Source organism: Lutjanus erythropterus, chromosome 4, assembly GCF_056507025.1.
Source record: "Lutjanus erythropterus isolate fLutEry1 chromosome 4, fLutEry1.hap2, whole genome shotgun sequence".
Classification (NCBI taxonomy): Eukaryota; Metazoa; Chordata; class Actinopteri; order Lutjaniformes; family Lutjanidae; genus Lutjanus; species Lutjanus erythropterus.
Window position 1 is genome coordinate 10,810,975 of NC_139320.1, and position 26,800 is coordinate 10,837,774.

At 37.2% G+C, this 26,800-nt stretch overlaps 1 protein-coding gene across 1 annotated transcript; it reads left to right on the plus strand.

The window, feature by feature from the left end:
* The first annotated feature begins 154 nt into the window (after positions 1 to 154).
* ttc12 (tetratricopeptide repeat domain 12) lies at positions 155 to 25,882 on the plus strand. Its single transcript, XM_084716949.1, has 21 exons — positions 155 to 316; positions 1,474 to 1,628; positions 1,913 to 1,934; positions 3,376 to 3,453; positions 3,571 to 3,692; positions 5,253 to 5,312; positions 5,815 to 5,886; positions 6,243 to 6,303; positions 7,623 to 7,811; positions 11,563 to 11,632; positions 13,180 to 13,268; positions 14,666 to 14,834; positions 15,460 to 15,555; positions 17,606 to 17,669; positions 17,788 to 17,922; positions 18,116 to 18,208; positions 19,049 to 19,117; positions 21,208 to 21,309; positions 22,171 to 22,270; positions 22,511 to 22,739; positions 24,962 to 25,882. Exons 1-21 carry the CDS (start codon positions 265 to 267, stop codon positions 25,029 to 25,031), a joined length of 2,097 nt encoding a protein of 698 aa, XP_084573075.1. The 5' UTR covers positions 155 to 264; the 3' UTR covers positions 25,032 to 25,882.
* Positions 25,883 to 26,800: the final 918 nt, after the last annotated feature.

The window sequence follows — 26,800 nt, forward strand, 5'->3', positions numbered from 1 at the left end:
GGGGTCATCAGCTTATCCAATGACAGAAAAGGGGTCCCTTTTGGAGAAAGGTTAGGAACCACTGTTTCATGTTCAGATGTTCCATGTACTTTAAATTCTACTGCCGGAGTTTAGGAGCGGACCTGAACGCACCACGTCGCTATGGTAACTCAACACACAGAGACTGCAGACGGAAAAGTCAGCGTGAAATAAATTCTGCGTTTTTAGCTAAAATAGACCAAACAGTTGCCTTGCTTATTACATACTTAACACACGAGACGCACGATGGACAAACTTGAAGACTTCGAGAGTTTTTTGAAGAACGTTGACAAAATAAGTGAGTAATAGACAGAAGTAAACAGCCCATGGTAGTAGAACAATAAAACTAGTTGTGAACCTAATAAATGCTATCAGCTAGTTAGCTAATTGCCGTGTAGTAACATTATGTTAGCTAAAATGGCTATCCGTATATGCCAAAGGTGAGCAAAACTAACGCAATCCGTTAGGCTAACTAACTAAACAGACTGATAACGGATTGTGTGTGTTACCTACCATATAACCATGCAGTGTTAGCTAACCTGGTATAGTATATTATCTCTATATAAATGATATTAATGCACTTATTTAAAACGTATGTGCTTATCATGCATAGGCCTATTAACTATGTGAGTGAAAGCTGTAAAAAGTAAAATATATCACTGGTGCACCTTTCGAAGCTGAAACATCACTATTCAACCTTTCGCTCAAAGTGCGCTTTAATTCGCTGTGCTGCTAATCCATATATTTTTAATTGTATATAGGGCTGCAACTAACTATTATTTACATTATTGAATAATCTTCTGATTGTCTGACAATTAATAGAACAACTGTTTAGTATATAAAGTGTCATTATATTGTGAAAATGCGCATCACAGTTTCCCTGAGCCCAAAGTCTGTCCAGCCAGCAGTCCTAAAAGAAGGACATTCATTTACATTAATAAATGACATTTAAGAAGATGATTTTTGCTTGAAAACTGACTGAAACGAGTAACAAGTTAGCAACTAATTTTCCTTTTTAATCGTTTAATCCACTAATTGTTGCAGTTATGTATTTTTTTTCTCTTGTTAGACTGCTATAGGTTGGGAGCCAGTGCATTTTGTTTTTTTATGTAATGCAGTAGCCTATCAAATTTTGTGCATTTCCCTTAACTGATAGTTAAAAATGCTAACATTTGATTAATCATTACTAATTAACAAGATGTAGAAAAATGGTTCTGTCATTTTAAGTTTGAGTTTCCTTATTCACCAAGTGGCTCTGTCAAACAAAATGATGTCAAATGAGGCACAATTACTGCCATTTCTAGACTATCGATGAATTATCGATGAATTTTTAATCAGTTCAATTCTTAATGATCATTAATTGATTTATGATTTACCATTTAGCCCTAGTATGCAATTACACAAGAAAATGATAATAAAATTCAGTCCTGAGTCTTGGCTTTTAATTCTTTTCAGGTGAACTAGTGAAGGATCTTAAGTCTTCTGATGTTGAAGCCCAGCAAAAAGCAATGGAGAAAGCTGATCGCTACATTGCTGCCATGGATGAACCCTGCAGGACAAAAGTCAACAAGACTACAATCAGCACAAACTCACCACTCCAGCCCTCCTTGGTAAAGACCTACACCCAAAGTCACTCATGTACACTTGTTCTCTGACTGTCTCAGTCATTTTCACTTTTTTCTGCGTCTTTCTGTCGTTTTTTCAGTCTGTCTGTCTCTCTCTTGCTGTCTTTGCTGCTCCAACACAAAACACATACACCAACACCTTCTTATTGTATTGTCTACATTGTCCCTCCTCCTTATGTAAGAAGGGACAAGGTGTACATCGCCTCGTAAGATGTGACATGGAGGGTTTTTCTATGCGTTCTTTTAATTGTTGTTTTTCTGTTTTACAGAGTCTGCAGAATGAAAGTCCAGGTGAGCAGGTTATGTGGTTGTCCCTTCCACTGAATTGAAACATTGTTTAAGCAGACTTATATGTCCTCATTGTGCAAGTAAAGTTTCCAGAGCCAAACAAAAAACAAATAATATACAGTAATTATACTTTTGTATTTTTTTTTACCCTAAATATAAGATAAGTAAAAAACAAAGAACTTACAAATCCAATCACTAAAAATATACAAATATAAATGCATGTGGTGAAAATTTTTTGCCAAATGATGTCTTACTCCACTGCTCCATGTATTTTCCAAGACAGTAGCCTGCCTGTACAGGCAACACACACAGGGGCTTGTTTGAATATCAATCAATCGATTTTTGTACCATTTGGGGCCTATGATTATGTGGCCATATTGAGGTTTCATGTAGGCATGACATTTTCCTGAGGCGCAGTGAGATTTTTTAATCAACTGTGCCTGTCAGGCAGGTTGGTGACTCATTGTGCACCATAGTAGGAATAAAGGTGTAGTGCAAGGTGTGTTCTTAATATTACAAGGGCCCTATGCAGTTTTCCTCTCAAGGATGGCCATGCTCTGCCACTTGCCTGCTCAGACCAGTTCAGATGTTCAATTTTTGTCAGCTAAGTTGTCAGATTTGATAAAGGTGTGAACTCTTCACTCCCTTATCATACTGTCAGTATGACATGGTGAGGAACACACTGCCCTGGATTAGAAGATGTCAATGATTGGACATGATTGGTATGTTTTTGTAGGGAGACGTGTAGTATTAACTGTACTGTAGTCCACCAACACACTACACTGTAGAAATACTAGCTGGCTCCATGTTAGCTTGCATCTTACAATTATATACAGAGAAATCACTGTGGTGATCTAAAATCATAGCATGTTTCTTTGATACACATTTTAATCCCAGCTCCTTAAATGAGGTATTCGATGTAAAACAGCTTTTCAGTTAATCCACACACATCCACTACATGCACCTTTCACACCACTGTGTGAAACTATTAATATTAAAGTCATCATCATACATTCAATTCACAAAATGAGGAAAATTAAGTGGTTCTGGTCTTGAGGCTGAGGAGAGTGAACAGTTTTAAAATTACCCCAACTAATATTTATTACATTGTACTTTAAACAATATTGCATGTGTCTTTGGGAAAACATGCCCTGTGGGATTTTTATAGTCACCGAGGTTGACTTTCAAAACTGTCAAAGTTTAAAAACTGCATAAACACTACACATATAGCACGTATACAATACATAGAGTACAGTACATTTTTAATATTGGTCTGACTGCAGTTATGAAAAGATTGGTATGCGACAAAACTCTGACAAGGGAGACCTTGAAGTGAAAATTCTGATGTATATGAACTATTCCCTAATGACAAATATCTCTACAGTTTCCTCCTCCTATGTTGTAGCACTCAAAAATGATCAAAGGTTTTTCTTTTTTTGACCAGAGAACTTCATGAAGATTATGGAGAGAGATGCTGAAGACAGGAGAGTGAAGAGGATTGCAAAAGAGAAAAAGGCGACTGGTGTGTGATTCTCTGATCCTTAATGGTGCTGTTGGAAGTGTTCAGTTTGCTCTACTTGCTGCTATGTTGGGCTAGGAGTACGTCCCTTTAAATGTTGTACTGTTTGTGTCACTGCAGCACTCAAAGACAAGGGGAATGAAGCTTATGCTCAAGAAGACTATGAAACTGCTGTGAAGTATTACAGTGATGGTTTGGCTGAACTACGGGACATGCAGGCTTTGTACACCAACCGAGCACAAGTGAATATTTTAAGCCTTTCTTTTAAATGTTTTAAAATGAAAACATGGCTTGTGTTTGGCAGGAAAAGTTTTGTAATTTAATGAGTTGACCCCAAATTTAAAGGTGTAGTTTGGATTATATGAAGATGGTGATCAGCAGGCCCCCAATTTGAAAAATCAGACAGGAGTACTGGCACTGAAACTAAGCAATGTACTGCTGTGGACAGGGTCAGCAGGAAAAATATGTAGAATATATAGTATCACTTTACCTTGCCATTAGACAGTAATTTTGAGTGAGAAACTGCCATCTAATAAGCTACATATCAGTCTCACTTGCTCAATCAGACTTCATGGCAAAATAAGTAATTTTACCTTGCAGAAAGCAGGAGTTGCTGGTCCTGTTGCCTTGATCAGTTTGTTTGTTTGTGCTATTGTCTGACTTTGGTGAAGCCAAACAAACCTTTTAAAACATGGAAGTCACATAAAAACAAAAACAAAGTAATCAGTCAAGGCAGCAGTAGTCCAACAACAACCATTTCAATCAGGAGAGACTAAGAGTAAAAGAGAAATATTTTATTGGCACGTGCATGATATATGAAACATGAACAGTCTTTGGCGGTTAGACCCCATTGAGGTGAAACAATATGTATATATATATATAAATGGGGGTGATGAAGCTGTAGTGAAGAGAACCCCCCGGGGTCTAGACACTGGTGGTGGTGGTGAAGAGGTGCAAAGCAGAGACTGGTGAGGTGAAGTGGCTCTGGACTCCTGCTGCCTGGACCTGAAGACTGGAGGAGAGAGGAGGAGGAGGATCGAGGTGAACATCTTGTGGCTACCTGGGTCCATGATAACTGATGGAGCAAAGACAGAGGCGATTTAAAGTTTTGGCAGCAGCAAATTGACTGGCTATCGCGACCGTGGCAAAATCTGATTGGATAGTAAAGATGAAGGTGAACGCCCACAAGCAGCTGATTAGAGGGAATAGGAGGAGAGAGCTGGAGTAAAGGAAAGTTATGAATGAAGGCAGTGTAATAGAAGGTCTTCCTGATTGAACTTACGCTGAGCTTCATGTTCTGCAAGGTAAAATGACTGATTTTATCGATGGAGTCTGGTTGGTTTGAAGAGAGTGATGTTTGTCTTATATAACAGTGTCCTGTTGGAGGAGGCTGACTGAGAGCAAGGTGTAAAGTGAGGTGAAAGTGTTCTGAATATATTGCACTCTTAATCTCATATTTATTTTTTTAAGTGGCTAAAATATATTTTGCTGTTGATCCTGTCCACTGCAGTACATTGCTTAACTTCCTATACCAGTACTCCTGCTGCTTCTCTGAACTATTCCTTTAAGGAAAATGTGACAAATAATTATTTGTCCTTTAGAAGAAATCAAACAGAGCTGCTTTTGTGTCACTGTGACATAATGATTTTCTCTCAGAGCCTGAACATCTTGGAAGTCTGTTCTGTGGTATATTGATAACAAACCAGTGCTACACCACTGATGGCATTTCCTTTGTGAGGCCACATTTAATTTTGTCTGTTTGACGCCTAGTTACCACCTGTCCAATGTTTAAATCTATTTAGGCCTACATCAAGCTGGGAAAGTACAAGGAAGCCATCAGTGACTGTGAATGGGCTCTGAAGGTAAGGCCTGGCTGGGAACTGGGTGTCATCTGAGGCACTGTTGCCCTCAGGCCTCAAAGGAGATGTTTGATTCGATGTTGGGCTGTCCTACATGGTGTTCAAAACACAGTAATGCAGGATACAAGTCACCAAGAGTGCAGAGATGTTCTCTAAGGAGAAAATTATGTTTGAAAAAGTGGACCCAAATAAATAATTTTAATGCGTTTCTACTAATTTGGTAGTTTGTTTGGAGTTATGTTTTCTTTAGGTTACGTATGCCAGCAACAGGTTTACAATGAAAAGGGCTAACTCTAGTTTTAGATGACAAATATAGAGCAACTCTTGAAACTGTTTTCTGTAATTATATCACTGTATCACATACCAAGCTTTGTGGAGTGGAGTGTGTCTTAACATTCAGATTGATCATTTCTCTCTTACCGTGCTAGTGTTATCAATGTAGAAACATTAAATCACCATTATGTCGATGTATTATACACTCCCATGACAGTTTTCTCTCTATCAGTGTAATGAGAGGTGCATAAAGGCTTACCTACACATGGGGAAAGCATATCTGGCATTGAAGAAATATAATGAGGTGAGTATGATTGCCTCTCATTACCTCTAATCATGCCTGGCATTTCATCTAAATATAACTCAAACATGGCTATATTACTATGGTTGTATTCCTGGACTAGAGACTTTTTTTAATAATATTATGAAGTTGGTTTTATCTGTTATAGATATTTAAGTCCAATCATTGGAAAAAAACCTCATATTTAACATTGATTTCTAATAAAAATCTTTATTGAGTACAATTATTGCAAGATGCATAGTTTTCTATATACACAGACTTGTGCTGAGACACTGTAGTCTTTTGGAGTGGACAGAATCATATTGATTTTCACAGGTCTAAAAGAGACCAGTGATAAATCTAACCCTTCTCTTTTTCAGTCCAGAAACTGCTTTAAAGAGATCATGGAAATTGAACCTGGGAGGAAGAAGATGGTGAAAGGTAGTGACTTTTGTTTTTCAGAGGTTAAGTTAGGAAAATGGAAAATGTCCTTTTGTGATAACCTCATTATGTCATGTTCATGTCCATGTATCAAGTTTAGGTAAACATCTGTGCTTTTTTTTCTTCCATGTGAATCAGTTTCATAATTATTCCATGAAGTCATCAATCATAGGCTACATTGTTGAGAATGGTCCATATACGCCATAAATACACCATATACACCCCAAATTAAAGTTCAGCTGTGCTTCTGTCCAAATTACCTGGAACTTTTAGTCCCAGGAACTACTTCTCTCGAGCTAAAAGGCTCCTTCAGCCTATTGTTGTCTGTTTCCACCCCTGGTCTAAAGATGTGCAAAGATAGGCAAATTACACTTACATATGAAGTAGTGAAAGCGGTTTTTCCTTTTTTGCACGGGGCTATACATCAGTGATTACACAATATAAAACGTCAGACAAGCAACATTATTTGTGCAACACTAACAAATTTCATCCCCAGCATAAATGCTCAATGAGTGTTGAACTTTTTCAGTGGTCTGTATGTTGTATGCTTTGTTCTACAACTATATGTTCTGAGGAAAAAACTGTTTGTGGCTAAAGATTTTTTTTTAAATGGTGGCTGAAATAAAATACTGCAAATACTTGACTTATCAGAAATGTTCAGCACTGTAATTCCCTCTCCTAAAGTTCTTGTGTCTTCAAAAAGTAGTGCCCCCTTAGAAGGGTTTTTTGGATCTTAAATAAATGTCTGCAGAACTTATTTAGACTCTGTTTCTTCCAAAGGTTCCTAGTTGGTGGGAACACAGCTTTACTGTGAAGCTCATCAAAAGTATACAAGAGGCTCCATTGTTGTTGATTCAGTTGTCAGTAATGCAGCTATTGCTGACTGCAGTCCAGTGTTTTATCAGCAACATAAAGCTTGATGTCACTCTGAATTCCAGCCAAAAAAGACATACTTTTTTCATGGTGTAATTCTGTTTAGTACCTGAGCTTTTTCTTTACAGATACCTTTGAAAATAATTAATACATATTGGACTAAACATTTGGTCAGAATCTAACATTCCTGCAGTCACTTTACTTTTCTCATATGTGATGTAGCATTACATTTCAAATACATGGGCAATGGAACTACTTCTGTCTGAGTACATGTTTAAGGCAGTAGGCAGGTGGGATGGTCATGTCAGGATGCACTACAAGTAACTTTCACTTCACTCTTTTCTGACACTGCAACCACAGTTGCTGCTTATGGAATAACTTTCTGTCAGATCACAGTCTGCTTTATCTTCTTGCCTCTTTTATTTCCTTTGTTTTCCTCCATGCAGAATACCTGACCCAGGTAGATTTGGAAGAGGAGAGAGAGAGTCAGGAGGTAAAAGCAATGCAAGAGTTTGACAAGGGAGATGAGAAGGCCACAACAGTGCCCCAACTGCTGGAGAAGCTGTCAAAGCCTGGCCAGATGCCCCTTTACTACTGTGGAGGGTTTGAGATCCTGTCACATGCAGTTACTGATTGTGAGTGTTCTTTGTTATATCATCTCTTTGTGTCCACTTTTACTTCAATAACCTGCTTCACTGGTCCACCTATTTCCCGGCTCTATGGCTAGATTCCAACACAAGCCTCCTCGTTCTACTTAATGAGACACTGATTAGGTGATCACCTGAACCAAATCTTATTTTATGAGGAAGATTATAAAAAACACTGCTGTGATTAAAGATTGAGATTATCCCACCAATACTGATTTCTAAACTCTTCCCAAGTAAAAATATTAGTGTTGTGTTGTTGAGGTCTGAAAACACTGCATCTTGTTATTTTGACCACTTGTCATTTTCTGCCAATAAATGCACTAAATGGCAATATTTTAATTTTGGATTTGAGAGAAATGTTGTCAGCAGTTTATAGAATAATGCAAAAATGTTCATTTTACTTAAACACATACCTATAAATAGTAAAACCAGAGAAACTGATCATTTTGCAGTGGTCTAGAGCTGTAGTGGTCTAGAGCTATATATATATATGTATATATATATATATATATATATATATATATATATATATATATATAGCTATAGACATATATACATATATATAGACATATACATACACACACACATACACATATATATACTATATATATATATACACACACATACGGATAGATAGATAGATAGATAGATAGATAGATAGATAGATAGATAGATAGATAGATAGATAGATAGATAGATAGATAGATAGAGAGATAGATAGATAGAGAGAGAGAGAGATACCAGCATTTTAGATTATATTGGTGTCAGAACAGCCCTGCTTCTTTCTAATACCATGGAACTTGACTCTGTGGTGACCAAAGCATCACATAAGAACTACTGTAGTAAACCCATTGTGTTTGAGTTTTTCACATATATTTTTTTGGCGCATTGAGCACCATTAGCCACTAGGTGCTGGGTTGTGTAGGTAATGTTAGTTGTATTTGATGTTGACAGCAGACATTGCTATTGGTTGCTATTGGGTGGCAGCAAACAGTATTAAGCCTTCTGGAGCTGTCTTGGATCCAATTTAATGAAACACCTGTGATAGCAGGTGTCCATTCCATAACCTCAGCGGCATACCTGCACTCAACCCTGTCAGATGTAGAGTAAGGTAGCTAGTGAGTGGTGGTACCTGTCTGATGGATTTATGATAGCCTAGCCTGAGGTCCTCTAGAATGACGGGCTCTGAAACATGCCAGGGAATGTCCATACTTATATATATTTTAGGACAAGAAGGACCCAGAATGTCCAGCAACATAAAAAATGAGTGAACCTAGTACCTTATACCTTGATCAAGAAATAAACTCATAAAACTTAGCTGAAAAAAAGGTCTACACTACAACTGTTCGTCAAACTACTACTAAAGAGAAGACATGACAAATCCTATACTGTTCATGGATCCAGCTTGCTATTTGTTTTAGCTTACTTTCCGCACAGTGCTTGTTGCTTCAGATGGGGTATAGATTAATTGAGCCAAACATCCACGGCAGGAACATGCCCTTCTTCTCAGCACAGAAAACATAAATGTGTTCTTGTGCCTTGAAGTGGGAAATTTGTCAGGCACAAAACGTTTCATTGCATGCACCTGCTTGATAATGATGGAATCAGGTTGAAAAAGTAACTGATATTTGTTTACAAAGTCCTCTACTGTCTGAAAAGGGGCCATTGTAGACAGGCGGCGGCAGCTCTCCAGGTTGTTCACCCCTCCTCTGACAGTAGCTGATATTTTTGTCAATGTTTTTGACCCAAGAAATGACTTTGAAACTCCACACCTCTCATATAACTGTGTTTAGCTTTTGCCGAAAGGCTGAAATAGCAGCTTTTTAAATCATCTGAGAAGTATAATTCATGAAGGTCAATTGCCCTTTCAGAAGTATGTATTTTGTTTTATTTCAGGGAAGAAATAAGCTGTTATGAAGTAGCTCTGGCAGTTCAGGTACTTTGACTACACAGCCAAGACTGATTGAATTGATCATGTGGTGCTGGAAGCATGTTGCTCAGCAAACCAGCTGTAAAAAACGCATCATAGTGAAATGCTAATGTCTTGATTTAAAGAGACATATGGAATATATTTACTGTAACAAATCATAAAATAACCATGATATGTCATCAGAGATTAAGGAAACAGGCTGAGTTGAAATACAGGCTTCAACAACCACAACAGAAGATCTGTTTTTGTTTGCCTGTTTCACGTGTATTAGTTTTTTTTTCCAATTAACAGAATACAAACAAAGAAAAAAAAACACATTTTGACAATTAAAGCATAATCAAAAATGTACACATACACGCACATACACACATGTCCTACATTTCTAATTCCTTCCAAACCAATTAATTAACAAAACTAAACTAAACCCTTTTCCAATGCACCCCTCAAGCAATGTAATCATAAATATAACATCATCACTATCCTTTAATTCACTGCATCTTATACAGTGTTGACTCTGCAGAACAGCACTGACAGAATGACAGTCTTGCTCTATCTATCTATCTATACAAACACACACACACACACACACACACACACACACACACACACACACACACACACACACACACACACACACACACACACACACACACATTAATCATTTCTTTTGCTTTTGCCATTCTCTCTGAGTTGGTGTATTTGAGGCAATCCAGTTAACAGTCAGTTAGTTAGTCAGTCCAGTTAATTATCCTTTGTAACCATACATAATGAGAGAAATACATTTTTATCCAAATTTATTAGAATTAAAATTAATACTGAATGTTTGTTGAATGAGTAATTGTCTGCTTATGTATCATAAGAAATCATGAATAATCTTTTAGAAAGAGTTGATGCTTATAACGGATAAATTTATCAATATGTTGATGAAGTTTGGTAGGCACTGAGACAGACAGTTGATGAACTCCAACACCAGAGTGTGGACTTTTGTTTTCAGGACAACAGGCTTAACTTTACATTGACAGACAACAGACAGTTATAAACAGATGATCAACTTACAGTGGAAGACTTTTCATCACTGGTCATTGTCTTAGTATAAAGCTGAGCTCGTCTTGCGCTCTGTAGGATTCCCTGCATCCTGCAGGCAACCTGCCTGAGCTTTTAGCCAGGGGAATAGAAGACTGGGATACAACTCCAACAAATGCAATCATAGATATATTGTTGGATCTATTGCTGTTCATATATTAAATACGGATACAACCTGTTTAACTTACTGTTTGTTTGAATGTTAGGTTTTTACATGTTTCTCCTTTAACTTGTGTTCACTATTTGTAGTTCACCATATTCTTTTGCAATGACTGTCCACTACAGAATGGCAAACATTCTTATCCAATCTCTTTTTTCTTCATTTAGATGAATACAAGCGTACTGTCAAATGATATAATGCCCGTCTCACAGTGCCATTCAATGGAAAAGGGCAAAACTTACATAACTCACTACTGAAAGGATCTCAGCAGGGCTGACATTACAAGCTCTCTCCCCTGAAAAGTACCCTCTTGCTGCTCTGCTCTACTTTCTTTTATACTGCAGCTCATTATTAGCAGAAATAGCCCATTCCTCTTTCCCTGTACCTGAACTGTCTCAACATATTTTATTTATTCTTTCCAGTCGTACATTTGACTGTAAATCAATGAACAATACTAGCTAAACTGAAAGAGGAGAGGTGTTGTGTTTCTCTAAAACCTTGAGGCTACATGGTGATGATTTATAGTTTTCTGTCTTCTTACACTATCTACTGTTCTCTTCTAACAGGTACAGACCAGACCATTTTCAGGCTGAACAATGGCTTTAGTATCATCAGCAGCAATGACATGGTGAGGAGGTAAGGAGACCAGAGGGAGAGGTAGCTGTCAGCCCTCTGTGGTGCTTTGACAGATGGACCCAGAGACAGGGGCATACAGAGACAATGATGGCCTAAACTCGAGAGATCATTCTCCACCCCCCTCCTGCTTTCTCGCTCTGGTTGTTTGTGCGACAGCCCAAAGAGGAAAAGATGATCACACTGAAGATTGAGATGAGCGCTGAAATGAGCAAAAGGCTCTGTGTTTTGTCCCAGAAAGAGGGGGTGCTTTGTACAAGATACAAATTATGAGTCCTGCATGTCAGATCAGTAAGGGTATTATTAACTTGTCACATACTCCCCATGTCGTCCATTGTTAGCACTGTCACTACTCAAGTCAGAACACAGTGTCTGCAAAGCCGAGAGTGCAAAGAAATTTCAGTCTGGGCTTGAAAAGGCAAAAAGGATGTGAGCCATGTGGCAAAGAAGACCAGTGCACTGTTGCATGTCCTGATCACAGTCTGAAGTTGTACTCTCAAGTTCATCGTACCGCTATAGAAGATTGTATTTAAGAGTTAAAGGACCAGCTTGTAGGATTTAGTGACATCTAGTGGCGAGCTTGCAGATTGCAAACACTTCGTTTCACTCTCCTCTTTAGGGCTGCAACTATTCAGGGCTATGAGATTTTCTCAATTAATTGATTAGTTGTTTGGTCCAAAAAATGTCAGAAAATAGTGAAAAAATGTTGACGACTGTTTCCCAAAGTCCAATGTGAAAATCTCAGATGTCTTATTTTGTCCAAAACCCAAAGACATTGAATTTACTTGACTCAGCTCAGCTTAACTTTATTTGTATAGCAGCTCTCATACACACATGCAGCCCAAAGTGCTTCATATAGCAAAAGTAAAACAACAGAGAGGAAACAAATAAAAAAGCAGAGAATGATAAAAACCCAAATAAATAAAAACAAGTTAAAAATGCAAGAATAAAATTACAACAATACAACAAGAAAATTAAAGTTATTAGAATTAAGTAAAAGTAACACTGAATAGAATAATATAAATAATAAGAGAATAATAAAAGAATAATATATATATAAAAAAAAACAGTTATTGAGGTTAAAAGATAAAGGTTATAACATCACTCCCAAATCAACAAGTAAAAGCCAGACTGAAAAGGTCTTTACTTTTCTCTTAAAAATAGTGAGAGAGCTTGCCGATCTAATGTCCAAAGGCAAAGAGATCCACAGTTTAGGGGCATAACAACAGAGAGTAAAGAACATATTCTTTTTTGAGGATATAAATATATATATATATATATATATATATATATATATATATATGTATATATATATACATATATATATATGTGCGTGTGTGTGTGTGTGTGTGTGTGTATAGTGCATTTTGTCAGTCCAATGTGTAAGATTAACAAGGATTTATTGGCAGAGTATGTTTCAAATTTAATCTAAAAATCATAAGTATGTTTTCATTAGTGCATAGTCCCCTGAAAATATATATCAATTTGATATGTATTATGTCAATTTAAGGAGGACCCAGTGTGGATCATTGAGTTTCTTTTCTCCGCAGTTGCCTGTTGCAGAAAACAAAGGATCCAGACAGCTGGGAGTTATGTGTGTCTGTTCTAAGATTATGGAGGGCTATTTGTTGTGGAAATGGTATGTAGATAATTGAATTACACTTCATTGTCTATCTTTGTCCATGTAGCAATTTGTTCTTATTGAGTTAGCAGGAAATGGAGGGGAAAAATATATTAAAATACTAATAGAATTCTGTGTTATGGTATTGTGTCATTACTGCACAGCTTGTCAATGTGATAATTAATCCCTAACTGTTTTTGAGCCTTTATGTGTTTTTGAATCACAAAAGCTATATGGGCATCGGCACATTAACTGTGATAATTTGTGAGAGCAAGAGAACATTTCTTCAGTATCAACACAAGTATAGCTGAAGTTGACATTGGATTGAATGAGATATTTGTCCATAGTCAGTGTATTCTCTACAATATATGGTGGTCAGCATGCGCCCTAGGTTAGACAAACAGCAATCCAATGAACTGCTGTGGACAGGGGCAGCATCAAAATGTAAAATAAAACTTAAAAAAGCACCGCCTAAAAAATATGTATCAGTTTAATCAGAAGGAGTTGGCAAAGACAGTAATTTTATCTTGCAGAAAATGGGAGTTGCTTGTCAGCCGCTGCCCCAATCAGTTCGTTTGAGCTGCAACAATTAGTTGATTAAGCAATTAGTTGTCAGCTATTACATTAATCTGTATCTATTATGATAATAGCTTTGAGTCATTTTTTTAAATTCTAAATTCTCTGCTTTCTGCTTCTCTGGTGTGAATATTTCCTAGTTTCTTTAGTCCTCTGTGGCAGAAAAATGAATATCTTTGCGTTGTGGACAATCAAGAAAATGATCAACAGATTAATCAATGACGAAAATAACTGTGAGCTGCAGCCCTAGTTTGTTTGTGATACTATGTGTGACTTTGGTAAATCAGCACTGAGCGATTAAAACACTCAAGGTCACTCAGAAGTAGAATGAGAAATACTTTATTGATCCCTGGTGAGAAAGGATTGAGGCAGTGGTAGGCTAACAGCTCCTGTTTTCTGCAAAGTAAAATGGCTCTTTTTCGTACAGCGATATTTGGCGATATTATATAAAGGCAGTTTTGTGCTGGAAAAGGCTGACTGATGGCAAAGTAAAGCAGTGAAAATATTCTAGATAAAGTGTATACTTAAACCGATATTGATTTTTTTAGGTGACTAAAATACATTTGCTGTTGATCCAGTCCACAGCAGTACATTGCTTAGCTTTCTACTTTGGGTACTCCTGCTGTGTCTCCAAACTGAGGTCATGCCATCTACTGTAGGTAATATAGTGTCTGTGGATAAGTGTCTCATACAACCCCACTTTAAAAAACCTGAGCTATCTGTTTATTGTTCATATACTTCTGTTTACAGACTGTGTTGTTGTTCCTTGAGAACATAACAGGGTACTGTGTCCAATGAACTAATTCTTTGTACACCCCCTGTTTTTCTTTTGCTTTCAGATGAAAACCAGAGGATGTTGATGACATGTCCAGTCAGCAGAGGGTCCATTGTTAACTTGTTATCATCAGAGCATGTTGCAGTACGGAAAGAATGCCTGGCATTACTGTGTTTGTACTCACAGATGCCACATAGCAGATGTTTGGCCATTGACAACTTGAATGTACACATGTAAGTAATTTCTTAATATTGTCAACACATACAACTAGTGAGGGTAACAGCTATAGTAAAAACACACTAGTGTGGAGACAGAGATCGTAGGATTAATGTATTGTCTAATTAACCAAATGATTTGTAATACTTTTTCATTCACCTCCTCCCATCCCGGGTATGTGTTGAAATGATTTGGCACAGTGTCCCCCTCAATGAAATCAGTGGAGGGACTTCAGCCCTCGGCCATCTGTTTGTGATTGTCTGTCCAATTGCCACGGACGTTTAACGAGATTTCAAGAAATGTTGTATATCGTTGCTCTGAGACATAATTTTAAAAATTACCCCAAGTGGCCTCAGTGATTTCTTATTATATGTATGCCTGATAATATCTTAGCTGCAGCTGATTGAATTTTCAAAAAGTTAGGATGAATGAGTAATAGTGTTACTCCATTTTGGCAGTATTATCAGACACATTGTCCAAAGGTTGACACCATCATTATCTGGCTATAAAATAATCACTGATATCTTGATGATATTCATTAAAACATGTCATTTAGCAAAATTGCTGATTGTCTTTTTCTTTGTATTCTTCTCTTTTTCTTGTATTTCCCTCTTTCACTCTATTCTTAATCTGGATCTAAAGGTTAGTGAGAAACCTCATGGCGTGCATCACAGAGCCGCAGCAGCAGCAGGAGAACACAGCGGTCAAGATTTTGGAGAACTTCACAGCTGAAAACAAGTATTTACTGATACACAGCTCAACAAAAACACCAAGTATTCTCCTCACACCCAAGAAAATTATTATTTTTTACTTCTGGACAAGGAAATACATATTTTCAGATACTCTGCAGAGTTCAGAGTCAACCCACAAGACAGTCTGTTATCCTCCCATATATCATATCCATATGTATGAAAAAGTACTTTAAAATCTGTTGTTATAACATGTCAGGAGGGCTCCCCCTGAGAATTGGAAAGTGTGGCGTCTTTAATAATTCATCATGTGCTATCCAAGTGTTAATGTCACTTGAAGGCAAAAGGCTGTTCTCAACCTGTTTCCCTTGCTGATGCCTCATGAAAATAGACATGAAAGGACAACCCAGCCTCTTAAACACAGCAGGAAGAAGTCGAGGTGTCAAGCAGTGAAATGGGGAATCAATTTTCCTTGTCTATGGCTCAAAGAGAGTTACTCAAGAAAGATGTGTTATACCTTTAACAGGTTTTTCTTTATTGTAGAAGCTCAGCTGGGTCATTGTTGGGATTTAATGGATACTTTTGTTTTGGAGTAAAAATGAATACTTAAGTGGTCCAAATTCCAAATTGATTCCAAATCTTACAAGTCTCTCCTGGTGAAACATTTTCAGCATGTATATATTCGCGTACTTTTTAAAGTTATTTTTGATCTCATCTCCCAGGCTTTCTCCAGGTAACCAGCGTTTGATGATATTATGTTTATTATTTTTGTGTGATCCATATTTACAAAATCAATACATGTTTCTTTACTACCGAACAAAGTTTTTGCTCAATTTCCATTCCAATAGAAGACAAAATCAAACTCATTTTCTATGTCAGCCAAACAGCACATTTAACAAATCAGTTTTTCATGTTGAAGTTTTGTCCAGTTTCAAGTATAAGTTGTAAAATACCAGATCTCAGCTGGGCCCATAAGGAACTTTGCTTTTTAGATAAATTATAGTTGTATATAATTTATTTAGTATGGAAATTTGCAAATTTTTTTTCAAGGTAAAATGAGATAAAACAGCATTATAATGAAGCTGCAGAGATGCCTTTGCCTTAAAATCTTGTTCTTCAGATGTTTGTTTGGTACAGACCTCAACCAATGTTACATCATCATGATTAATAGTGTATTTTCAATAAAAATGAAAATTTGGACAAAAAAATCCCCTAATTGTGAATCATATTGCAGTTGTAATATCCTTCAAAATAATTAATATGACCTACATAAGTTAATGACACCATCCACGAGAAGATTGGCTATTTCTGTTTAGTTGTTATTAATGCCTGCCACCTTGAAATCAGATGAAGCAGGCCTGTGTGTAAAGTTACAGTGAGTTGTACGTCAGCCAGTTTTTGATGTTATATTTTGTGGTTATTTCAATCAGGAGAGACTAAGAGTAAAAGAGAAATGTTTTATTGGCACATGCATGATATATGAAACATGAACAGTCTTTGGCGGTTAGACCCCATTGAGGTGAAACAATATGTATATATATATATGTAAATGGGGGTGATGAAGCTGTAGAGAAGAGAATACCTGGGTCCAATGACTGGAGTAGAGAGGGGTGGAGGAGGGTCACGCGACTGACTGAATGACAACTGATGGAGCAAAGACAGAGGCGATTTAAAGTTTGGCAGCAGCAAATTGACTGGCTATCGCGACCGTGGCAAAATCTGATTGGATAGTAAAGACGAAGGTGAACGCCCACAAACAGCTGATTAGAGGGAATAGGAGGAGAGAGCTGGAGTAAAGGAAAGTTATGAATGAAGGCAGTGTAATAGAAGGTCTTCCTGATTGAACTTACGCTGAGCTTCATTACTGTGGAAACAGTACCGCGTTTTTCCATAGGGGCCTCCAATATCAACAAAATATAAAAGTTCTTTGTAGCCTTTAAGTCTTTAAGTATTTTTTAAAAATCTGTTTTACTTGTAGGTAAGTAACATTTCAGTAATGGAACAGTATTTTTACTCGAGTAAGTATTTCCAGTACTCAGCTAGGAGCTTATTTGTTCACCTTACATGCACCATAGAAATGTTTTCATATTTTCTTGCAGATTTTGCATTCAGCTGAGGAATGTGTTGACAGACTCAGTCATTGTGCCATTTACAACAATACTGGTAAGATATGTGGATATTAAGTTTCATGTCATACACAGTCTGCACTGAATATGTGTAGGTGTGTTTATGTGTGTGTGTGTCTGGACAAATGCAAACAGCTGTTTTCTTTATTTTTCAGACAAATATCAACAAGTCCAATCAGCATGTCCTCCCATCACTGATATTGGCTGTCGGCCGTCTAGCACGAGATGACGCCATCCGTCACAATTTTGCTCATGATCCTGAATGCTGGAAGGCCTTTCTGGTCGCCATTGTTAGTATCACAATCAGACTGGTCTCTTTGCATAGAAAAGTAGAAATTACTTGCACATTATGTTGAATTTAGATGCCACAGCACTTTTATCCAAGAAATATAACACCTCAGTATCGTCTGAATGACACTATTAGATATAGACTGTCACTGTTTGCGTTTTATTCAGTATAGAATGTGATGGCTGTCATTTCAGAAGCAGTGCAGTGCATGTGAATACAAAGAGGTCCTTTACCCTCTGCTTGGTTTTATCATCAACCTTTCCACTGTCACCTCTCCAGTCATTCAGGTAAGATAAGTGATGTGAGATATTTGATGCTTGGTGTGGAGTTTCATGGGTATGTGTTAAAAAATGAACTCCTATCTTATCTCTAGTTATCTTAATTAATAGTGGACACACTGAACTGGTTGATGATATGATGACACTGTACCTTAGATAAGTTTTGATGAACTGTCATTCAGTGTAGGGCCATCTTGAAAGAATTCTTTATTTCCACATCACTGAAATTCAAAAGATTAGAGCAGTGGTTCTCAACTTTTTTCCTTAAGGGACCCCTTTTCTATCTTTGAGTAAAGTAATGACCCCTGACACATTCTGGAAATATTATTGTATCAGAGATTAGTTTTCCTGCAAGGAAATTTAGGATTTTTCATACAGTTCTCTGCTTGAGTTATTTTTGTTTTACATTTTAAATGATCATATATGCTGAAAATTCTTCTTTTCTGATGCAGGGAGATGCTGTGTTTAGACATTTCAGGCTCTGTGAAGCTTTAGCTTGTGTTCAAGTCTTCACCCTTTTCTTATCCTGTAAAATTTAAGTTAACTAAGATTTAAGAACTTAAATGATAATCTAAATTTCCATCACAGAATGAAATGAAATGAATGAAATGTTCAGATAGATTTAGAAAAAGTTTTGTTGTGTCCTTAAAATCAGAAAGACCTTGCAACCCTCAGAGAAGGCTGGGAACCACTGGATTAGAATATAGTTGATATATTTAAAGCCAGTCCCCATGGGAACTGGGGGGAGCATTTGTGTGACCTATGATTTGTGACCTAATCAGTCACCTAATCAGAGGTGAAATGTAAGTGAAAATTAGTTCAGCCAGTTGTCCGTATCTTTTTTCGTAGGAGCATGCTGTTTCACTCTGTGACTGCTGTCGGGACCTGCTGAGGGACACTGACGGAGGCGTCATAACTGTGAGTGGACCTTACTTTAGCGTGACACTACAGTACTTGTTGTTGAAGATGCTTGCAGAAAAGTTTTTCTTGTTTGCTATCCAAACTTGCGCACGTCCCATAAAGCATAAAACCCTCTTCACAGGTAACGAGACGAAAATAAAAGACATTTGTTATAAGTAATGGGTCTTTTCTGGGGCCTGTGAGCTCACTGGCAACATGCCCCAGAAGGTGGTAACTGCAATTCACAATGTTCAGAGGATCCTGTGTATGTGTCATTACAGTTGATTAAAACTCCAGCTCCAGGTGCTGTTGTCTGTGCTAATGGTTGTTATAGCAGTTTCACACTGCCTATGCAATGCCCTCAGAGTCCCACTCTTCCAACCATCTGTCTCTTTACTCTGTTTTAGGGCTCACTCACAGCCTGACTTTTTTTTTCCTGTGTTGCATCCTTTTTGAATTTTCTTCATTGTTTCTCTGCTCTTAACTTTTCTGTCTTTCCTTCACCTCACCTACATTCTTTTCTTTTTAATGCAGCACAATCATTATGACAGAGCCTTAAAGTCCTAATCCACAGTGTTCCCATCAGTCCAATCATCAAGACTGTGCTTGTTTTTTACATACGTGGAAAAACATACATTTATTTAGAGGATATGTCAGGAGCATTTGTCCACGCCATTTACTTCCAAACTCACTTTGCTTCAACCATGAGGGAGAAAAATCACTCTTGTAAAACATTTAGTCAGTGCTATAACAATAAATCAATTAATCAATTGGTTTTCACTTATTAAATTAATTGCCAACTGTTTTGATACGTGATCAATCAGAGTCATTTCTGATTTTCTGCTTCATAAATGTGAATATTTGCTGGTTTCTTTACTCCTTTATAACAATAAATTGAATATCTATGGATTGTGGACAAAACAAGACAGAGGATTTAATTTGGATTTTGGGAAACAGTGATGAACATTTTTCACCATTTCCTGACATTTTAGGGATAAAACAACCTGATTAATCAAGAAAATAATCAACAGATCAATTGACAATGAAAATAATTGTAATCACAGTCCTGCCTTTAGTAAACATTTTAATATTCTTCAATATTCTACTATTAAAGCTACAGAAATAAATCTGACACACAGTATTATTGCCTTAAAAAGTTGCGAGCATGTTGGGACATAATTTCCTTTAATCGAATATAACAGACATGAAGCAACATTTTCATCTCATTGGCTCTGATTACTAGAGAAAATATCTGGGTCTTTAGCTAAATTTATTTGTCCATTTGATACTGAAGAGGCAGCTTTCAGTGGTTTAATCAAAGCCTGTTTTGTGAAAATTGCTGCCTGCTGCTTTAATGAATATGGCTGATAAGAGCGGTGATACTCAACTGAAAGCTGCATTGGTTAAAATGGAAGTTAAGCTTTTACCAAAGACTCATCAGAGGGATGAGTTTTTTTTTGGATAATTAACTCAAATGACTAATATGTGTCCCTGATTCAGAAATAATTCTCTTAAATTACTAATTTGTTGCCTTTATTAAGTAATTCATACCCTCAAATTACTTTATCTATGCCTTCAAATTACTGAACAGTGTCCTCAAACTGCTCTATGCAGGCTAATAATAATGTGTGATTCAACACATCCAGCTTGCAAGAGAAAGAATGCAGCCATGTGTGACTGTTTTCTAATTCCCATTTGCTCAATTTCTTATGCTTTTTCTTCTCAGCTTTTCTTTTAATTGTCCTGTCCTTGACATGGAGTGTATGTGTGTACTGTGTGTACTGAGTGTATGTTCACTCACACTCAACATGTATCTTCACAACGGACCATCTGTACTTTAGTGCTGCAGACACACTCCACCCACACCTACTGATCTTGAAACAGCAGTTTTCTCTTTTTCACTTCTTCACCCTCTCCACACTCTCCCATTAGCTTCGCCTCCAGTAGTTATCTCTGCTAGCTTTCTATCTCCTATCACAGTTTTCTCCTGATCCTCTGCTCTCTTGTCTACTTCTCTGCTGGGTTTTCCCATCCACCTTTCTTCTTCTACTTTTCTCTATCTTCTATTATCTCCTTTACTAATGCCAACATTCTTCTTTGTCCTCCAGAGAGCCACAGGCGTGCTGAGCACTGTCCTCCCTCAGTCCTCTGAGGCTGTTCAGCATGTTATTCAGGGGGGTGTCGTCCGGACCATGCGCCGGCTGCTAAAGGTGCCAACTCATATGAAAATATATGTATGCTTCCCCTTATTTACAAGCTTCTATCTGTTTTAAACCGTGGGGTCTTCGACTCATGATTCCAATCTTCGACTTGAAAAAAATAATGTACTGATTTATGGTGCCTTTATGGTTGCAAGTCAGAAATAGGGTGAAGTTTTTCCCCATTAAAAATAAGAGTCACAAACACTGTCCAGGTGCATACAGTGTAACTGTTTGGGGTAAAACTAATTAATCCTGAGCTAATAAGTCTAAAACACTTCATTTCAGAAGATGAAAGTTTAATTCTGTTTCCTCTGGAGAGGTTCCTCTGTTCTGTCAAGTTTATAACTACAGTTTTTAGTTTACGTACCTAAATGTCCCATGATATTTGCTGCAGTTATATGTGCACAGAAAGCAGCCTCTGTAGCCATTAAAATAAATTGTTAAAGAATACACTTGTACATTTATACAACACACAAGAAATCCCCTGGAAAACTTAAACTGCCCGACATATTTAAAAAACATCATTTAAAAGGCACTATAGCACACAGTGAGTGGTAGAGGTGCAGGAGAAAATAAAACATTCGGGTGGGTGGCAGTTGGATGATATATTTGTACATGTGGATTTTGATGATCTCAGACCTCATCCGTGCACCACTGATTCCTACATATGCCTTCAGTATCATAATGATCTGATGATAAGACAATGAAAATATGCTGATGGAAACTAACTGTTTGCATTCATGTACTAATTCCACCAGAGGTCTGTTTTACTCCATCCTCAGTCTGACCTCTTAGTGTTGTTAAAGTTTGGAAATGTATGTTCTATTTGTTTAATGTTATTGTTATGTTTGTGTTTGTTTGCTTACCCAGGGAAACGGGCAAACTGCCAATAAATATGCCATTAAGACTCTGACAGTGTGCACTGCTGCCAGTCTCTTGGCACGGGAGGAGCTGCTGAAGTCTGATAAAAGTGAGAAATGATTGACATGTTAGCATTACTTTTACTTTGATTAGTCCATGAATAATATTTGAGGGGTTGACCTAGTATGCAAATTTAGTGTTTGCACATGTATCTACATTCGCATGCATGTTGTATGTATGCTGGGTGCAGTATAGCTGTAGTTTTTCATGGCATAACACGTATGTTTGTTAATATATATTGACTGCTCCCTTTCTGTTATTGTTGCTGTTCATTTATCATTGCACACAGAACTGTGTATTCTTCGTCATTTGCTGGCCTCCAGCTGTGATGAGATGGTGTCAGGAAATGCAGCCCTTTGCTTGGCCCACTGCCTTGAGTTAGAGGGAACTGCTGGTAACCTGCTGGGCACCGATATTGTGCTGCTGCTACTGCGCCACGCTGCAGGGGACGCTAAGAGGACAGCTGTGCATCAAAATGCAGCGATCGCTCTCGGGAAGCTATGTCGATCGGAGCCCAGGTGCCCTCTCACTTCGTTCTATAAACCACATGCTGCTGATTGCATCTAGAAACTAGCCTGAAAGAGGATTGATAGACAAGATGCAATGCCACACTGATAATGAGCTGATGCATAGTTATGGCTCTAGTCAAAGAAGTTGGTCATGGATCAAGGCAAAGTTATGACTTCTGGGTCAGGCTGAAATATTTGTTTAATTGCATTTGCATTTAAATGTCAGTATTCAAAAGTTGTTTATTATTGATATATTTTTAGTTTTTCCCATTTTCTCCTGAAAACATCCACCACTGAGTGTTTCAGAGTCATTCTGTACATGCTAATACCTGGTGAGAGCTATAACATTGCCACTTTTTTTTTTATATTTACAGTTGGTTTACTGCTTAATCATGATGGATAGTCTGATAGTCAGCAGCAGACTGAGCCATGTGTTTATTTCACTGAAAGCATTTTTAGATCATGTCTCACACTGTCTGGAAAGAGAAAGGAAAATAGTAAGAGTCTGACAGAGACTTCATAATATTGGACATGAAGTTTTTGTTGCAAAAATTTGTTTTAATTGAGTTAATTTAGTCCATCAACATTGCTGCCAGTTGAACATATTCTAGAGATAAAACTAATGAGTTTTTCAGTATCCATTAATCTGCCAGCTATTTTTTCACACAATTGTTTTGTCAATAATGTGTCACAAAATAGTGAAAGATTCTCTGTGTAATTTACCAGAAGCCATCTGTTGCCTTTAAAGCCCTTCTTTTATCAGACAGTCTATTTATACAACAGAAAAACACCAGATCCTCATATCTGGAAAAAAATGTTTGGCATTTGTGCTTAGAAAATTATTAGAATGACTAATAGATTGTCAAAGTAGGCGTCGATTCGATTCGATTCAAAGTAGACATCCATTGACTAATTGCGTAACTGACTTGAAACTTGAGTTTCATGAGAACAGATATTTTAATATTCATTTGGAAACACCAGGTCTAAACATGTTATGCAAAATACTATTATGTATCACATGAATGTATTACATAAGTGTTTATTACCTAAAAGTTAACAGTAGCCTCCCTTACTTTAAGTCCAGTATTTCCCTTAATTGTTTTATTCTGAAAAGTTTTTTATTTTGTACTGCAGGGTAAAATTTAGGTGATCAACCTTTAATTTCTACACTCCAAGTTGAGTTAAATAAAACATGATCACATGCTCAACTCATCAGTGATGTGTTGCTGTAGGCTACCGTCCATATACTGTGGCACTCCCCTGATTGTGTGAGTATAACTTACGTAGCACTGGCGTCATTATTGGGGGCATTACTAAAACGCAGTTTTAAATTTGCCATAGACTAATACATTTCATAGCTGTTTAAAATGACAGCAAACACATTCATAGCATAAGCCTTATTACTCTTAATATTTAATTTTATTAATAATTAATATATTTTTTTAGATTTTACTTTTTGTTGTCTTATTTGTTACTGGTCAAGCCCCCTGTTTTAAGTTTTAAGGAAGGTGTGGGTAACCTGTATATGTGATGCTGGTTTGTTGTGAGAAGTGTCAGTGAGTCTTTCTCAGTGTGTGAGAGAAGTAGCAGCACACAGTCAGAGAAAAGTGCTTTATACTATAAGGAGTAGTCATGTTACTTTAGTCAGCTGTGACGCATGTAGTCACTCAAAGTCCGTGTGTTATATAACAGGATGAAAAGACACTCCATTGTCTTCCTGCGTTTTTCACAGCAGACTGTGAAAAGCTGACTAGTTAGCAGCTCCAGCTGAAGTAAATCAGAATAACATAATATCAGACAACGATTCGGTGCCACAGATCTGGAAAAGTAACATGCTATTGCATTCATCACTGAATCGGGCTTCATGAGTAGAGTAACAGAGGCGTTGCCCAGCAACAACAACTGCATATCCTATATAACTGGATGATTGATCACAGACAGTAGAACTCTTCCCTGCATCTACAGGATATTAAAATGTTAACTGCTCAAAACAGCACAAACTTAGCTAAAGCTAGCAGAGTCTCCTCACCACATGACATCATCTAACATTACATAGACTTACATTTTTTGACCGTGTGTTTAACCCATGTTGTGTAGTACACTTTTATGGTGCCTGTAGGCTCCAGAGCTCCACTGTGACTGTGTTAATTTTTATTCACAAAGTGTATACACAAGTGTCGTTTCAGTTGAATGCCAACCCACTATTAAAAAGCCTTTTTCTTTAATTCCAGACATATGAACAAACTTCGAGAACTACACGGCCTTGAAATCCTGCACTCCTGCTTGAAACGCATCACATGAACCTACTGAACCCATGACAATGACAGGTTTTATAAACTTCTTGTTTGTCATCAGTCCTGTTGCCTTGTGTATTCTGTTTTCGGCTAATACGTCTAACCCATATTGATGGAAAAATAATGTAAAAATCAAAAATTAACTGATAAATGTTAGTTGTCTCTTTTTTTAAACTCATTGTTAATTGTTATTCCTATGATTTATATCATTTTTAAAAAAACTGGATGGATTTTTTTTTTTTACAGAAAACTAAGGCTGTGTAAGGAATAATCAAAGATTGATTTAATTTGATTAAAATTCTGCTCCTAATTGCTTAATCTACATTAACAAGGTCATAAATATTATCAACGTTCTTGGCTGTCCTTGTTTTTCACTCCCATGTGAATTTATTTGGTTAACTACCATGAATAATGTGACTGGAGGTGCAGTTGCAGTCAGTTTTATCTTTAATATACCTTTTACTAGATTACAAAATATATGCCATTTATACTTTCTTTTTAACAAAGAAAATCAATTTACATCAGATAGACATACACTGCTAAAACAAACAAGCACCCAGTTTGAAGATTTCATTTCTACAGCAGTGCAGCCTGTAATTGTTGAAATCTGCGGGGCTGATATTGATCAGGCAGCATTAACATACTGATGGTGTTTGAAGTGAGACACGGATTAGAGCGATGTATCCCTGTATGCTTTAAAGCTTTGCACGAAGGTATAAACCTGACACTTACCCTGAAGGTCTTTCTCTTACTGACCATGAAGAAGTGTGTCAAATGCAAATTATGCAGTATACTGCTTACTTAACAGCTAGTTTTACTGCCAGTCTTGTCAACCATAGCTCTATATGACCAAAATCAGATTTTGGTCATAGAGGTATGTTGGAGTTCTAAAGGGTAATTTTACTGCTGACCTTTGATATGTCTCATTTATTTGGTTCGTTAGATGTGTAGTTTGTTTGTTTTTCCTTTAATTACCAAAAAGGTGCAGTTGAGTTTTGTGTATATTGCTGATAAAAACACCCTACTTATTCATCTATGTTTGGATTCTCTGGATGACAGTACTGGAGGGACAGGTAATCAAATAAATAAACAAACAATAGCAAATTTGCGGTTTAAAGACTGCTTACAGTTAGACGTGCCAGATCTGCATGTCCTTGAACTATAAGGATTACTTCTGGGCCCAGGAATTAATGTGGGATTTTTCTTGATGTGTGACAACAGCTTTACAGCACAGCGCTGCTGTCGCTACTTAAATGGAAGGTCAGAGCTTTAACTTGGCTTGAATAATGTTTGCACACAAACTGTGATGGCTTGTAGCTATAGTTGTATTGAGAGAGACAAAACAAGTAAAGCCACACTAGAGCCTCTTGTGAGAAAAAAAATAGTGAGAGGTTATGCTTTAAGGCAAGTGACTGTATTTGTGGGCATGTGCAGGTATGCATAAATCTGTGACTGGACAGGCCTGTATAAAAGGCTGCCATCCAAAAAATCTTGACTATTATAGCCACAGTGTTATCACACCTTTGGAGGGGACGGGGGAGGTAATTTGGATTTTTTTAGCCATGCTAGCAGCGTGGTTTTAGGAGTGGCAGTACGGGTCAGTCAGTCCACCACTTTGGTCTGAAACATCTTAACAGCTTTTGGATGATTTGCCATAAAATGATTGACAGATTTTCATGGTCCCTGAAAAGAAGAAGCCTATGGACTTTTAATACTCACCTGATTTTCCTCTAGTGCCACCACTAATTGAATTTTGGTTTATTAGTAAAATATCTC